The 14,747-nt window shown below is 39.4% G+C and overlaps 1 protein-coding gene across 9 annotated transcripts in view; it reads left to right on the forward strand.

Annotated features, from left to right (window-relative positions):
* Nucleotides 1-14,747, forward strand: part of NBEA (neurobeachin) — a 901,556-nt gene that overhangs the window by 851,724 nt on the left and 35,085 nt on the right. For 7 of the 9 annotated variants that reach the window (XM_077484128.1, XM_077484134.1, XM_077484130.1 and 4 more), the window contains 6 exons: nucleotides 1,678-1,740; nucleotides 2,109-2,198; nucleotides 3,920-4,112; nucleotides 9,205-9,276; nucleotides 10,640-10,795; nucleotides 11,394-11,564. In XM_077484128.1, the coding sequence (XP_077340254.1) occupies nucleotides 1,678-1,740; nucleotides 2,109-2,198; nucleotides 3,920-4,112; nucleotides 9,205-9,276; nucleotides 10,640-10,795; nucleotides 11,394-11,564 (745 nt within the window). The remainder of the gene's footprint in view (nucleotides 1-1,677; nucleotides 1,741-2,108; nucleotides 2,199-3,919; nucleotides 4,113-9,204; nucleotides 9,277-10,639; nucleotides 10,796-11,393; nucleotides 11,565-14,747) is intronic. The other 2 variants (XM_077484132.1, XM_077484136.1) reach the window with 1 other exon arrangement.

Consider the following 14,747-nt stretch of genomic DNA (forward strand, 5'->3'; position numbering starts at 1 on the left):
GGGGCTAAGAGTACACTAATCACCGCTGCAGCCAGTTGGCTGATGCGCTGATTGAACACACATTTTACAACAAGCCATTGATCATAATTCATCTAGTCCCCGCTGAACCAGTTACATTTCGATCTGTCTTTGAACAGCTTTAATGTTTTCATAGATCTCCATTTAGTAAAACTTTGTTTCTGTGATTAAAGAAGATCCTTTCTTCTCCTAGAACCCAGCTAGCTATGCCTCTAAGGTGTGCTGGTCATCACATTGTAATAGCTTAGGCTGACAGATAGGAGGGGATTTACTAAAACTGGTGCAGCTGTGCATAGTAAACAATCCGCTTCTAACTTCAGCTTGTTCAATTTAAGGATAAGTTCACTGTTTCAAAAAATAAATAAATACACATCATTTTGCAGGAAAAAAAGTGCATTAACTCCCCTATGCCATTCAAGGTTAAACTGCTTTCCATCCAGCTTCATTGAGTCGCCCCGTGTCTTCTTGAGTGACCATCCTGACCCATTTGTTTCAATACTTCAAATCACCAACCCAGGTCAACCTTGTATCCATCTGTGACTCAAAAGTGTGTTTAACACTGCAAAAGGTATATCAGACAGACTTACTCAATCTCTCCTCTCCTGGTGAACTCACAAGAGGATAATGCGTTTAGAAAGTCAGGCTGTGAAAAGCACAACATTGTCAATGTTTGTGGGAACAGCTGATGGTGCTATTGTGCAGGAACTGATCAATCAAATAAATGTCTATAGAAGAATGAGCTTATCGGGGCTGATTACTTCAGATTGCAAGGGAATAATTAATGAAAATTGTATTATTGGTGAGCTCTATGGCTGCTGTACACACAAATACCCTTCAATTAAGTGCTTGTTTTTGACATTGGGGGTCGCTAAATTGCAGTATCGTCTGAACAGAAATTATTACCCTACATACTACATACTTTCAGTGTTATTACTAATATTAAAGTGGGCCTTGCACCTAAAAAGCAAGGTCCAGCAGCAACTAGGTGAGGATGATGTTGTTGTCCTTCTGGTGTGATCTGGGGAAAGTGGAGTAGCCCATATCTTACTAAAAAGACCATCTCAGCACTGTGCTGTTGCGTCTTCTTTCAAGATTTTAAGTGCTCATTGGCAGGAAGATGAAGTCATTGTCCACACTACAGAAGCTGCAAGGTGAGTATCTTAAACTTTTTTCTGCCTACATGTGTTTTTCAAATGTTGTTTTTCAAGGGGATGAGAGACACATTTAAAAAGCAGACTTTATCAGGTGTGGAAGGTACACTTTATGGCCTAAAATCATGAATGTAAACAAACCCTTAGGTTAAATCAGAACTAAATCCTTCTATCCTTTATAGCCAAGGAAACTGCCACTTTAGCCTCTGTTTGATCTGCAGTTGCCATGGTGCTGCACATGTGATCATGACCCAGCCATTTGACAACTTGACAGTTCACTTGAGAGCAAAAGCAACTGTGACAGTTCTCATTCACAGCATGCCTTGAATGTGACTGTTTTGGGATATGGTTAAATCAATGGGTTTAGTTCCACTTTAAGATTGCCTTGCAGCTTGTAATATTAAGCATCTTAGTACAGCTGTGTACAGAACATTTGCTGTACTCCTATATTCTGTTGTGTGATAATGCAACCCTTACTTTTGTTTTGTTTTTTGTTTTTTTGTTCAAGATTCCTGAAGCATATTTTAAAAGAAACCCATATACTTTCCTTCTTACTGGGGAGTTTGTGAAGGTATCTTTACACAAGATAATGGTGTGGACGCATATTATTACAATTAACTTGTACAAATGTGTGTTGCGAGAGCTTGGAGAGATTTCTGCGGTCTTTAGTTGCATGTCACTACAGGTTAACATTCACAGATAACCTAGATCCTCTGGTAAAATGGTTATTTGGTTAAGTGAAGCATGCTCGAGAGAAAGCAAAGCTTGTCTACAACAATACTAACACTTGGCTGAGTCTGCAGCCCGAGAGAAGAGCACCGGTGAATTTTCTGGACTTCTTTCATGGCTGACTTGGGATGTGCTTGCATTGTCAAGGAGTGTGTTGACCTATCTCTTTGATGCATATTGATTATGACAATCACTCCTCTCTCCCTGCAGGCCATGGAGGCACAGATACAGAATTTTGGACAGACGCCATCTCAGTTGCTTATTGAGCCACATCCGCCTCGAAGCTCAGCCATGCACCTGGTGAGATATAACGGCTTGCTGGGAAATTCGTTTCTCTCTCAGCACGAAAATCAGATCTGTCTGCAAAATTAAATGTTTGTGTGAGTGGAAGAACACATACACACATTTATTTATATATATATATATATATATATATATATATATATATATATACCAACACACACATATTCTGACATTTTGACATGATTTAGCTATATTTTTAAAAAGTGATTTTATTACACAACTAAAAAACACAAACATAAATGTCTCTAGTTGTATGTACAATACATTCTTGACTATTATAGCATGTAGAAACTAACTAAGCTTGGACATTTTAAAGACTGGAGGAAAAAAATAAATGCATTCCTCCTGGCATTTGTTTTAATATTATTTATAATTACATGTATTTATATAGCACCAGCAATTTATGCAACACTTTGCATATATATTGTACATTCACATCCAGTATCTGCCCTCAAGGTGCTTACAGTCTGTAAACATGGGCCGAAAATTGGCCAAAATCGGTCAGTTCTGCAGGATCCGCCTGACTTTTGGGCCATATGTACAGCTGTCTGTTCTACAGTCTCACGACAGTCAAAAGGGCATGCTGGAAAGCCATCATCCAACTAGCACTGGCTGCTCACTGTGTTCTGTCAGGGGAAGGGTGACAGTCCCCCTATCAGAATACAATAGCACAGTGGGGAAGATTGATGCATTAACATCGCTTGTTTTAGTATGGTGATCTCTCAGGGTTTTTTTGTTCATCCCAATGGGTTGAGCAGAAGAAAAACTTCTAGTGTGCACCCAGCTTAAGATTCTTAACTTACATTCCTACATGCACATACTTGAGCCAATTTACACAGGAGACAATTAAGCTACCAGCATGCATTTGGAGCATGGGGAGAAGTAGTTGGGATTTGAACCAATGGACCCTAGTACTGCTAGACTGAAGTGCTAATCGCTTAGCCACTGTGCTGCCAATGTAACATAATGGTTGACTGGTAACCAGTCAGAATACAGCTGTTAATTTTCTAGTACCAATATACAATTTCAAACTAGGAAATATGTTTTTCCGGTACATTACATGTACATTATACATGCCGTCAGAGATACAGACGCATGTAGGGGTGTGCAGTTTAATATTTTTATACCTGTTTACTCTTATAACCGTAATTTCCTGGTTAGTCCTCTTAGCTTACTGCTGTGGGGTCTGGACTCTGAAGTCCTTACCTGTGCATGAAGTAATTGAGTTTCTACATTGTCTTTATATCTACATATGTTCCCTGTAGGCACTCATATTTCCTCTCAAAATACTGATAGGAATCCCACTACTGACCAATTTTTCTATCTAGCATACATTTTTTGAAAGCATTGTTCAGTATATATACTTGAAATCCCCTAGAGGAGATGGGCTCTATGCTACTAAGTATTCTGTATATGCATATTATGTCAGTGCTATATAAAATAGAAAATAAAGGAACATTTTGGGTAACAGACATTTCAGATCTGTCAATCTGAGTGGGATTTGAGCAGATTATTGTCCAAGATTTTGATCGTAAAAGGTTTTGATGTTATGCATGTTTTGTGGTTATGCTGCAATATATAGCTTTTTCTTGTTACTCAACAAAATCTATTTTTTCACTTTCGATAAGATATGAGTAGATGTTTTAAAGACTCTTTCCTTTACAGCACTTTCCTAACGTTGGTCTTTGTTTGCTTCTCTCCCTTCTCTTGTACAACAGTGTTTCCTTCCACAGAGCCCCCTCATGTTTAAGGATCAGATGCAGCAGGATGTCATTATGGTGCTGAAATTTCCATCCAACTCTCCAGTCACCCACGTTGCAGCAAACACCCTTCCCCATCTCACCATCCCTGCAGTGGTGACTGTCACATGCAGCCGAATGTTTGCAGTTAATAGGTGGCACAACACTGTTGGTATGTGATATTCTGCCTCACTGTGTGTTTGTTTAGAGCAGTGGTCTCCAAACTTCAGCCCTTTGCTTGTCTTTGTCCAGCCCTTGGGGCTCTATTCCTCACACTGGCCACAACAATGGGCCACAATTCCAGCCACTCACATCTACAGTGGGCTGCTATTCCTCTCACTGATACCAAAGATGGGGCACTATTCCTCTCATTGACACCAATGATGGAGCACTATTCCTCTCACTGACACCAATGATGGAGCACTATTCCTATCAATGACACCAATAATGGGGCACTATTCCTCCCAATGACACCAATAATGGGACATTTGGTAATGACACAAGGACATTTTCTACTCCTACTGGGGACAGCCCGGCCCCTGTAAAGTCTGAAGGATAAAAAAAATGGTCTTTTGTTTAGAAAGTTTGGAGACCCCTGGTTTAGAGCAAAGCTTTTATATTAACCCTGTTTTCCTAACCCTTATCCTACCCTTTGTCAAATCATCTTACTTTGATCTTTGCAAATATCTTTTTTTTAACAACATCTGCCTTGTCAATTTGATCCATAATGTATTACTTAAGTCACAGGGCACACCTTCAGCGATGGTTAAAGTGTATGTCAGGCCAAAAAAAAAATGAAACATATGCAGTACATCTCTACAATACATGCATATTTCTCCATGATTTTAAAAATACCCTTTGATCTACCAAAAATGCACCCAGCCTCCAAGTCTTCTTGAGGGTTGACACTCAGTTTTGTGAACTGAGTGTTGTCAGCGCTGCCCAGTTTTCATTTGGCAAAGCACTTAGACCTACCTGTTGTCTCATTTCCACAACATAAAGCTAATCATTCTGTACAAAATAAGGACTGGGAGGGATAATTACTCCTCTTGGAATAACACTGGAAGTGAGTACTGGACACAGGAAAGCTCTGAATTTCTGTATGGGTATATCTTTGTTTTTTGCACTAATTGGACAGATCTATCAAAACACTTCCAATGGTATATTTAACACAAATATACAAACAAATAAGATAATTTCTTTGTTAGGATTTACATATGCTTTAAGAGATGAGATACAATTTTAAAATGAATAAAAGAGGAATAAATACAACTACACAGCAAAAGACCTCTTGGTGCAAGACCTTTCTACCGTTTGGTCAGCAAATATATGGCGCACTCATTAGTGAAAATGAAAGCTGATTACAACCAAGTGAGGAAATCTGTCAGAGATTAGAGAAAAGGAATTTGTAAAAGGAAAATTGTGTTGTGTTTCTACTGCATTAGTAAAATCTTAATGTAGTCATACATACTCCACTAACTGTGACAGTTACAGTCGCTTTGTGGTCTCAAGCGTGTTGTGTCACTTAGCATGCACTAACACAAAGCCGTTTTGTGGTAGCTTATTTTCTGTTGTTAGAACTAATACTCAGGGAATTGTGCTTCCTTTGGGTCAGAGTTCTGTTTCGTCAGAGTGAGCTCCATGGTCTCTGCTCACACAGTGGGTGTCTGACATTCAGCCCTCCCCTGAGACAAACACTCAGGACTAGAATTCAGCTATGACTCCCCTCTTGTCAGTTCTGCTCACTCTTACCGTGTGCTGCTGAAGGTAGAAAATAAACTATACAATGCAATGCTGTAAAAGAGAGAGCACAGAAAGAATAGTTTGAGTAATGCTGATTCGTTAACATTTGTATATTTGTATCACTGTAACTCCCACCTTGTAAAGGGTTGATTTATTATATATATAAATATGTAATCCTTCAAACACCTTTAACAAGTGACTGTAATTTAAAGGAGAAGTATGGGCAAAGCTTTTTTTGGCCATACTTCTATGGATCACTGGAGTGCAGTTCATTCTGCACTCCTGTGATCCATTTTCAGCTGACAGCAAGCTGAAACCCCCTTGTCGGCTGATGTCACAAAGCCACAAAGTGGTCGGGATCCACCCAGAAGCCTGGACCGGCAGCTGGTTCAGCCTCTCAGTTATCTCCTCCCGAGCCTCAGCCAACCCCTTCCGCCCTCACCACAGCCCAGTGCTCCAGTAAGTGCTGGAGGGGAAATCAGAGAGCCACGGGGACTGATAGTCATGGCTCTCTGCTGAGAGTAGAGGGGGAGAACTGAGGGATGAACGGTGTTCAATCACTCAGTTCTCAGTGCAGAGCCAGCGAGGCATCGATGCTGCATCCACCTAGGTGCATATAATAGTTTTTTTTGTTTTTTTAAGCCCTCTTTTAAGGATTCTCTTTTTATAGAAAAGTGCACTTTCACAGAAAGTACAGTTATTCTTTCTGACTCCCTGCCCTAACTTAAAAATAACCCACTCCACCCCAGATATGTATAGGTGAACGCAGCCTCCCTTTAATGTTGTCCACCTGTGGTCGAGTACATCTACACACTTGTGAGGGGGGTGTCAAAAATGGACATCTTTGGCAGCATCATGCCACTGCTCTCTCCTCCAATTAATAAATTCCATTTGTTAGATTCCCAGCACTATGTAGTGCAAAAAAACTTGATTGGCTAACATTGCCATCCTTTTCTTCTTTTTTTACCCAGGAGAGATACAATTTAATAATACATTTAGGTATTTTTATGGAACACATATCTATATTAAATGGGAGTTTTTTTAATATCTGTCTTTTTTAGTGCTGAGCAGATGTTCAGATTTATTTCTTGGAGTGGTAGCTATATACTGGAGCAGCAGTGAACCTTTTATCCTTAACCACTTAAGGGCCAGGCCTATTTTTCAAACTTTTTACTTACAAATTAAAATCAGGTTTTCTTGCTAGAAAATTACTTAGAACCCCAAACATTTTATATATATATATATATATATCATTTTTTTCAGACACTCTAGAGAATAAAATGGTGGTCGACTTTGTCACACCGTATTTGCACAGCAGTCTTACAAGCACGATTTTGTAAAAAACTTTTTTTGAATTTAAATATAAAAAAACAGTAAAGTAAGCCCAATTTGTTTTTTTATATTGTGAAAGATAATGTTACACCAAGTAAATTGATACTCCTCATGTCATGCTTCAAAATTGCGCCCGCTTAAGGAATGGCAACAAATCTCCATAGGCAACGTTTAAAAAATTCTACAGGTTACCTGTTTTGAGTTACAGAGGAGGTATTTTACTAGAATTATTGCTCTCGCTCTAATGATCGTGACAATATCTCACATGTGTGGTTTGAACACTGTTTACATATACGGGCGTGGCTTGCATATGCGTTCGCTTCTGTGCGTGAGCATGGCGGAACAGGGCACTTTAAATAAAACATTTTCTTATTTATTTTACTTTCTATTTTATACTGTCCCTTTAAAAAATAGTTTGGATCACTTTTATTCCTATTACAAAGAATGTAAACATTCCTTGTAATAGTAAAAAAGCATGACAGGACCTCTTAAATGTGAGATCTGGGGCCAGAAAGACCTCAGAGCTCATATTTACACTTACCGTATATACTCGAGTATAAGCCGAGATTTTCAGCCTCTTTTTTGAGGCTGAAAGTGCCCCCCTCGGCTTATACTCGAGTCATCGCTGTCTGCCCGCTCGATCAGCGTGTCGAGCAGACAGACAGCGGCCATTCTGATTCAAAAGCCGCGCCTCCGGCTCCGCCTTCGCCTGTGATAGGCGGAACACTGAATTTCCCAGCAGCCTGTGTTCCGCCTATCACGGGCATCTTCTCATCCTCGTACTACGGACGAGGATGATACGACGTCCGTGATAGGCGGAACACAGGCTGCTGGGAAATTCAGTGTTCCGCCTATCACAGGCGAAGGAGGAGGCGCAGCTTTTGAATTTTACAATGGCCGCCGACGAAGAGGGCACGGGACGGAGGCAAGGCAAGGCAAGGCACGGCACGGCACGGGACAGGACGGGACGGGACGGGACGGGACGAAGGCAAGGCAAGGCAAGGCACGACACGGGACGGAGGCTCGGGACAAAGGCTCGGGACACAGGTAGGCTGGACACACACACACACACACACACACACACACACACACACACACACACACACACACACACACACACACACACACACACACACACACACACACACGGATGGATGGAGACACACACACACACAGGGATGGATGGATACACACACACACAGGGATGGATGGATGGATGGAGACACACACACACAGGGATGGATGGATGGATGGATGGATGGAGACACACACACACAGGGATGGATGGATGGATGGATGGAGACACACACACACAGGGATGGATGGATGGATGGACACACACACACACAGGGATGGATGGACGGACACACAGGGATGGACGGACACACAGGGATGGACGGACACACAGGGATGGACGGACACACACACAGGGATGGACAGGCATGTCTCACCCTCGGCTTATACACGAGTCAATAAGTTTGCCAGTTTTTTTGGGGGTAAATTGGGGGCCTCGGCTTATATTCGGGTCGGCCTATACTCGAGTATATACGGTAAATGCAATAAAAATAAATAAATAAATGTCATCCAATGTCACTGAGTCGAGTAGGGCCATCATTTTCTCACTCGACACAGTGCCTCTGAGAGGCAGCATCCAATCATCTCTGCCGGTACTGATGGGTCTGGTAAGTGGCAGAGATGACCGGTGAGAGGTAGGGGACACCTCTCCCACTGCCTAGAAAAGTGATCTTGCAGTGAATCCGCCTTGGAGATCACTTTTATCTCTAAGTGGATGCCCCCCGGTTTAAGAAAATACTGGGGTTTTGGCAGCTATCTACTTAGTGATGTAAACGATGGCAGGCAGTCCAGAAGTGGTTAATGACATAAAAATGGCAGTTTGTTTTTGAACCACTTCTATGATTTTATTTTTTCGAGATGTACACAGATTTACTAAGAATTAGGCCTGTAGGCATTTCAGATACATACTTGTTAGCCTGACCACACCTGAAGAAACTTCTTTTTAGTCACCACAACTGTTCCATTGTGTTCTGATCTATGCACACAGATATAGTTCTCTAGTTATTTAAAAAAAAGTTAGACTCATTTATGTTAAGCAGTTGTGTCTACCCATTCATGGATAACTGAAGAGCCAATTCATACCAGTAATCAATTTTTATTCATTTTTTCTGCAGGCTTGAGAGGAGCACCTGGCTACTCACTGGACCAAGCTCACCATCTCCCTATTGAGATGGACTCTTTGATTGGTATGTACTCAATTCTATTATTTCTTTTATACCAATCTACCTTTTTATGTTTAGAAGAAATCTTTAGAAATATTATGGGTGTCAGTTTAAATAAACTGCAAAGGTGAAAATGATCTTCTGAGCCAGTGATGTTCCATTCAGTTTTATGGTACAAGATACAGTGATAAGTTATGATGCAAGATTAAAAATGAAAGCAAATGTCTCATTGATTGATAGAACATGTTAGCAGCAGCAGCTGACTATTGACTTTGGGAGTGTCAGGTTTGAGCTTGCATGTTCCCTAGACCGAAACAAACTAGACTAGTTGTGCAAATCTCAGTAATACATAGGTGGAGTTCACACATCACAGCCAATGGCACCAACTAGAAAATAGCTTGTATTCTCAATTACTAATGTTAACGCTTATTCTAGACTGCATTCAAAGTTTTAGGGTTCAAAAACATCTTTGCATTATGCTAATACACAACACATGGCAATGCGTGAACCACAGTGCTTTGCCACACAATTATGCACAAACGTTCACTTTGAATGGCACCCTGACATACTAATAAATAGAACCTTTTTTTTTTCTCCCCTGCAGTGCCAGCCCATTCATAATAATTTGACTGGTTAACGCATTGCAATAATAATACAATGCATGCTTAACGTTGCATTGTGATCATGCAATGCATAATATACAGGTTCCCTTAGTCAACTAAATATCAAAGTTTATATTTAGTTACTAAATAGCAACTAACTAGAACTCAGGATGCAGATAAACAATTTGTATCATATTGTATTATGCTTTGATATTTGTATAATTCACTATTATTCCATTCAATATTATGTATAGACATTTGTTCAGATAGGCATGCATTTCTTTTACTATTAACAAAATGCACAAATGGCCAACTATATTTTGTTTTTGTTCTTTTATTCAGTATCTTGTCTTCATACAAATATATGTTTTTCCAGTAACGCTGGGTTCACACCTTAGCGTTTTTGCAGCCCGCGTTTGTGCGGGCACGGCAGGCAATTCAAATAATTGGACTGCTGCGCCTGCATTTCCACAAAAAAGGTGCAGAAAACGAAGCCGCATGGAAGACGTGTGGTCTTTTTGACCGTGCAATTTCCCTGCAGTTCCTGCATTCACAAACGTGCTGCAAGCTGAGATGCATGGGGGTGCCATAATATTTTTTAAATTCCTTTAGGTTTCATGATGTCTTCAGTTTCACAAAGCATTCAGTTGCTAAAGAAGATAGGTCCTCAGCTAATGTTTTTTCTTTTTTGAATTCATACAGAATCTGCAGCTTAACTGAGCAATTACTACAACGGTGTAACAATTACTGTATATAAAATGCTTGCTTCAATTTATTTTCTTTAGCCAATAATTCTGGAGTAAACAAGCGTCAGATTACTGATCTTGTGGATCAAAGCATTCAGATCAATGCACACTGCTTTGTGGTCACAGCTGATAATCGCTATATCCTTATCTGTGGATTCTGGGACAAAAGCTTCAGAGTGTATTCAACAGAGACAGGTAATTCTGAACTCAAGGTATACTATATTATATATATCCAAAACCCAATGTTGACGTACAAATGAAATCCAGCATTATGGTGAAGGAATACACTGGATGTTTGACAGGATAATTTGAAATAGTTTTATTAATAGTAAATTTGCTTGTCCAAAGCACCCAAAATGGTATTGCGGTATGACTTCTGCTATATATATATATATATATATATATATATATATATATATATATATATATATATATATATATATATATATATATATATATGCTCCAACTAAAACTTTTTTAGGTGGGGACGTTTTCAAACTTCCGTCAGGTTTGCATAGCTATGCCCCTGTTAACCAAACAGAAATTTAGGATAAAAACAACAGGGATTGAAATGGCAATAAAAGCTAATGGTGATTCTATCTCTCTTCCGTTGCTTTTTTTTTTTGCACAAAGATTGGTCTGCATGTGATATAATACCAATATTTATTCTTTAGCACTTTTGATTCTGTATTCACAAGTTACTTGAGTTATTACTATGCTTGAGAAATCAGTATCACCTGGCTCTTCACTTTCAGCATAACATTTAATATTTGTAATTTCTTTCTCTCCTTAGGGAAGCTCACCCAGATTGTGTTTGGGCACTGGGATGTAGTCACTTGTTTGGCGAGGTCCGAGTCCTACATTGGTGGTGATTGCTATATTGTGTCGGGATCCCGTGATGCCACGCTACTTTTATGGTATTGGAGTGGGAGACATCATATCATTGGAGACAATCCAAATAACAGTAAGTTATGTCTACTGTCTCTTGCAGATGTTCACTGTTTCAAGTCTTTTTTTTATTCATCCATCATAGCAGTGCCTATCCATCCATCATAGTACTATTCATTTATCCTAGCTGTGCCCATCTATCCATCAAAGCAGTATTCATTCATCCTAGCAGTGCCCGTCCATCCATCTATCATGGAAGTGCACAACCATCCATTCATCCTAGCCCAGTTTCCAAACAAGGCCCTGTGGAGTTTCCTTGGAGCCTTGGCTACAAGTAACATTTATTGCCCTTGTTAACATACACATGCTCTGATGAAAGTGGGTATTGTACTCTGATTAAAGTGGAGAGAAATTAAGATTTTAAAGTATAATGCTATGTTATCTACCTACTATAGTATTTGGCAGACTTGATTATATTTAGAAGAAAACATACACATTTGGCTTTTTAGGCCACCACCAAGAATTTTGCCATTCTCATGATATATAATTGTTTTAATTTATTATACGTTTTCAGTAAACCTAAAATTGCCACCTTATTTTCAAACTTGATATTGTGCTAATCTCTTAGGTTACCTTCTAATTTGTGTATGTTAAATCTCCCTTTGTTGGGTTTTGCAAGAATATAACAGAACTTAGACAATAGAGAGCATACCAGAAGGCCATTTACATACCTACAAAGCATAGGTCGTCATACATCAGTACACAATATCATATAAAGAAATACACTTGTCAGTCTGCAGATATCTGTATTGGGAGAGAGTGTAATTTAACAGTTCAGTATTGTCATGTAAGCTAAATATACATTTGTACACCTACATCTTGAGCCTAATAAAGTGTTGATGTGTTTCTGTCCACGTTAATTGTCAAGTCACAAATCATCACAAAAGCTGGCTTTAAAAAGAACTTTACCCATAACAGTTTGATGACAATTAATGTTTTTTAATAAAAGAACATATATTCCACGTTATTAATTGTGCTACCAGAATTATTGTGTGCTGTATATTGCCTCCAGCATTGCTCTTATTTCTTCTTGCTGTAGGCCTCCATTTTGTTGAAGCCCAGAGCAGTCACTTCCTTATTGGAGTCTTGTCTGTATTCCTATCGCATGCGTTCCTGGAAAACAAGGCTTATCAATGGGTGCTGTAGCGATTACTAGCTGGATCCTGGAGACAGCAAGAAAGTGTACATATTCGCCAACACACCATGAATCTACAATCACCATCCAAAGGTTTTTATTTCAGAGAGATCACATCACAAAGACAAGTCCAACATTTCTGTGTCACCTGACGAAGGGGTCCTGTGTGACTCAGAAACGTTGCACTTGTCTTTGTGATGTGATCTCTCTGCAATAAAACTTTTGGATGATGATTGTAGATCCATGATGTGCTTGCGAATATGTACACTTCCTTATTGGAATCTCTCTCTTCTCCTTGGTCTAAAAAACTATATGTTGCTTTCTTCAATTAAAATATGCACATTTCCAGCCTTGATTGTATGTCTTGGCAAGTTAGAGAGGAAGGCTGACAGAAGCTTTACAGTGCTTTAGCTCGCAGATCTGCCCATGAGAGAGGAGATGAAATAAAACACTATCCTTGTATGCTTAATGCTTTTGTGTCTCCTTGTCAGCAGAGTTTGCAATGACACCTCTCCTGCTTTTATTTTCTCCCTCCGCACAGTCTGTGTCATTCCCGTTGCTTTTGTTCCTCTTCAACAACAATAAATCTTAAAGATTTCAGGTGATTGGCCTCTAGTGGGTCAGATTTTAGGCAGACAGTGCCAAGAATAGAGTGCAACTGAGCATGTGCAGACTCCTATTTGTAATGTTTTAAATTGCTATACTTGTAAAACAAGCAAGCCTGAAGTGATCAGTCAGGACCTAATAGGAGGTTGTATAGGAGGTTTACCATCCTAAAAGATGGAGAAACCCCTAAGATAGTAAAAAAAAGCAGTCAAGTTTCAATCCCAGTGGGTACCAATGGCATCTAGTAAACAATACTGTACTTTCAGTATGCTTGTAGTATTCTGAATACTTTATTAATTACTTTATTAGTATACCCAGACACACCATGTGATTTGGAAGTTATCATTTATGTCTTTGTCTTGGGAAAGTGTTTGTCCCTTCAGATAAAGAGAATCTAGTTTACATGCCCATCTGGAAAGAGGTCTCTTTTTAATCAGTTTCTAGCAATAATGGCGTAGGCCGAATAACTAAATGTTAACAGATTTCTCTATTCACACAACCAGTCAAATTTTGATCAGTGTATGGCCAGCTTAAAAATACATTTGATCATTAATAGGAGGTTACTCTTGTCTGGTCGAGAGGCCAAGAGTATCCTTCTGGCACTGCAAATCCAACTCTATATTTTAGCAGGACAATAACATGCTTTTATATATATTGTATTTTTATATTTCCATAATGTCCTGGTTTGGTGAGTAATTAATGAAAGTGAGGGGGAGATGGGGGTGGCTTGTATGTATAATATTTTAGGGAATATTTTGTATCCATTTTGATTATATTAATCTGTACAAGCCATGAAGAGCTTGGTTTATTATAGGATTATAGAAATGTGCAGATCAGTTGTGGCACTAGATTATAGTTTACTGTCACTAAGGGTGGCCAAACACAGTGCAAATTTCTTTCCTGTAAGGAAATTTGCACAATTCCCCCATCAACACAGACCACGTTGACAGGGGAATTAGCAATTGTCTTCTCCTGGCGGTGGGAGCCAGTGATTATTGCTAGTGGCTATAGCAGCTGCTAACAATAATCACAAGAGGCTGGTTGTACCCAAGTTGATCGACATTCAGCCGGCCCAGTAACGGTTCGAATCTCGGCCAGTTCCTGCTGAACTGGCTGAGATCCAAACCGTGTGTGGCCGGCCTAAGTCATCATAATAGGCATTACCACCCAATCTATTTCTTTTGTTTTATTATGTTCCATAACTTGTATCAGAATGTTTTATGGATGTTTTCCTGTTTGTTAAAATTTTGTAAAAAAGAGAAGATTTACAAAAAACATCTACTTTTTTAAGCACACAGCTTTTTGCTGTTTAATCTCTGCATCATCCTTTAGACATAGTATATACACGTACAAATAGGCAGCTTATAATTTCTTTAAACCTCATTGGGTTTGTCATTTGATATGAGCATCCTCTGCCTAGTACAGCTATAAGACCACAGCTGTCCATAGAGGAACAAG

Source organism: Lithobates pipiens, unplaced genomic scaffold (genome assembly GCF_037356315.1).
Source record: "Lithobates pipiens isolate NorthernLeopardFrog02 unplaced genomic scaffold, aLitPip1_a1.2 Scaffold_16, whole genome shotgun sequence".
Taxonomy (NCBI): Eukaryota; Metazoa; Chordata; class Amphibia; order Anura; family Ranidae; genus Lithobates; species Lithobates pipiens.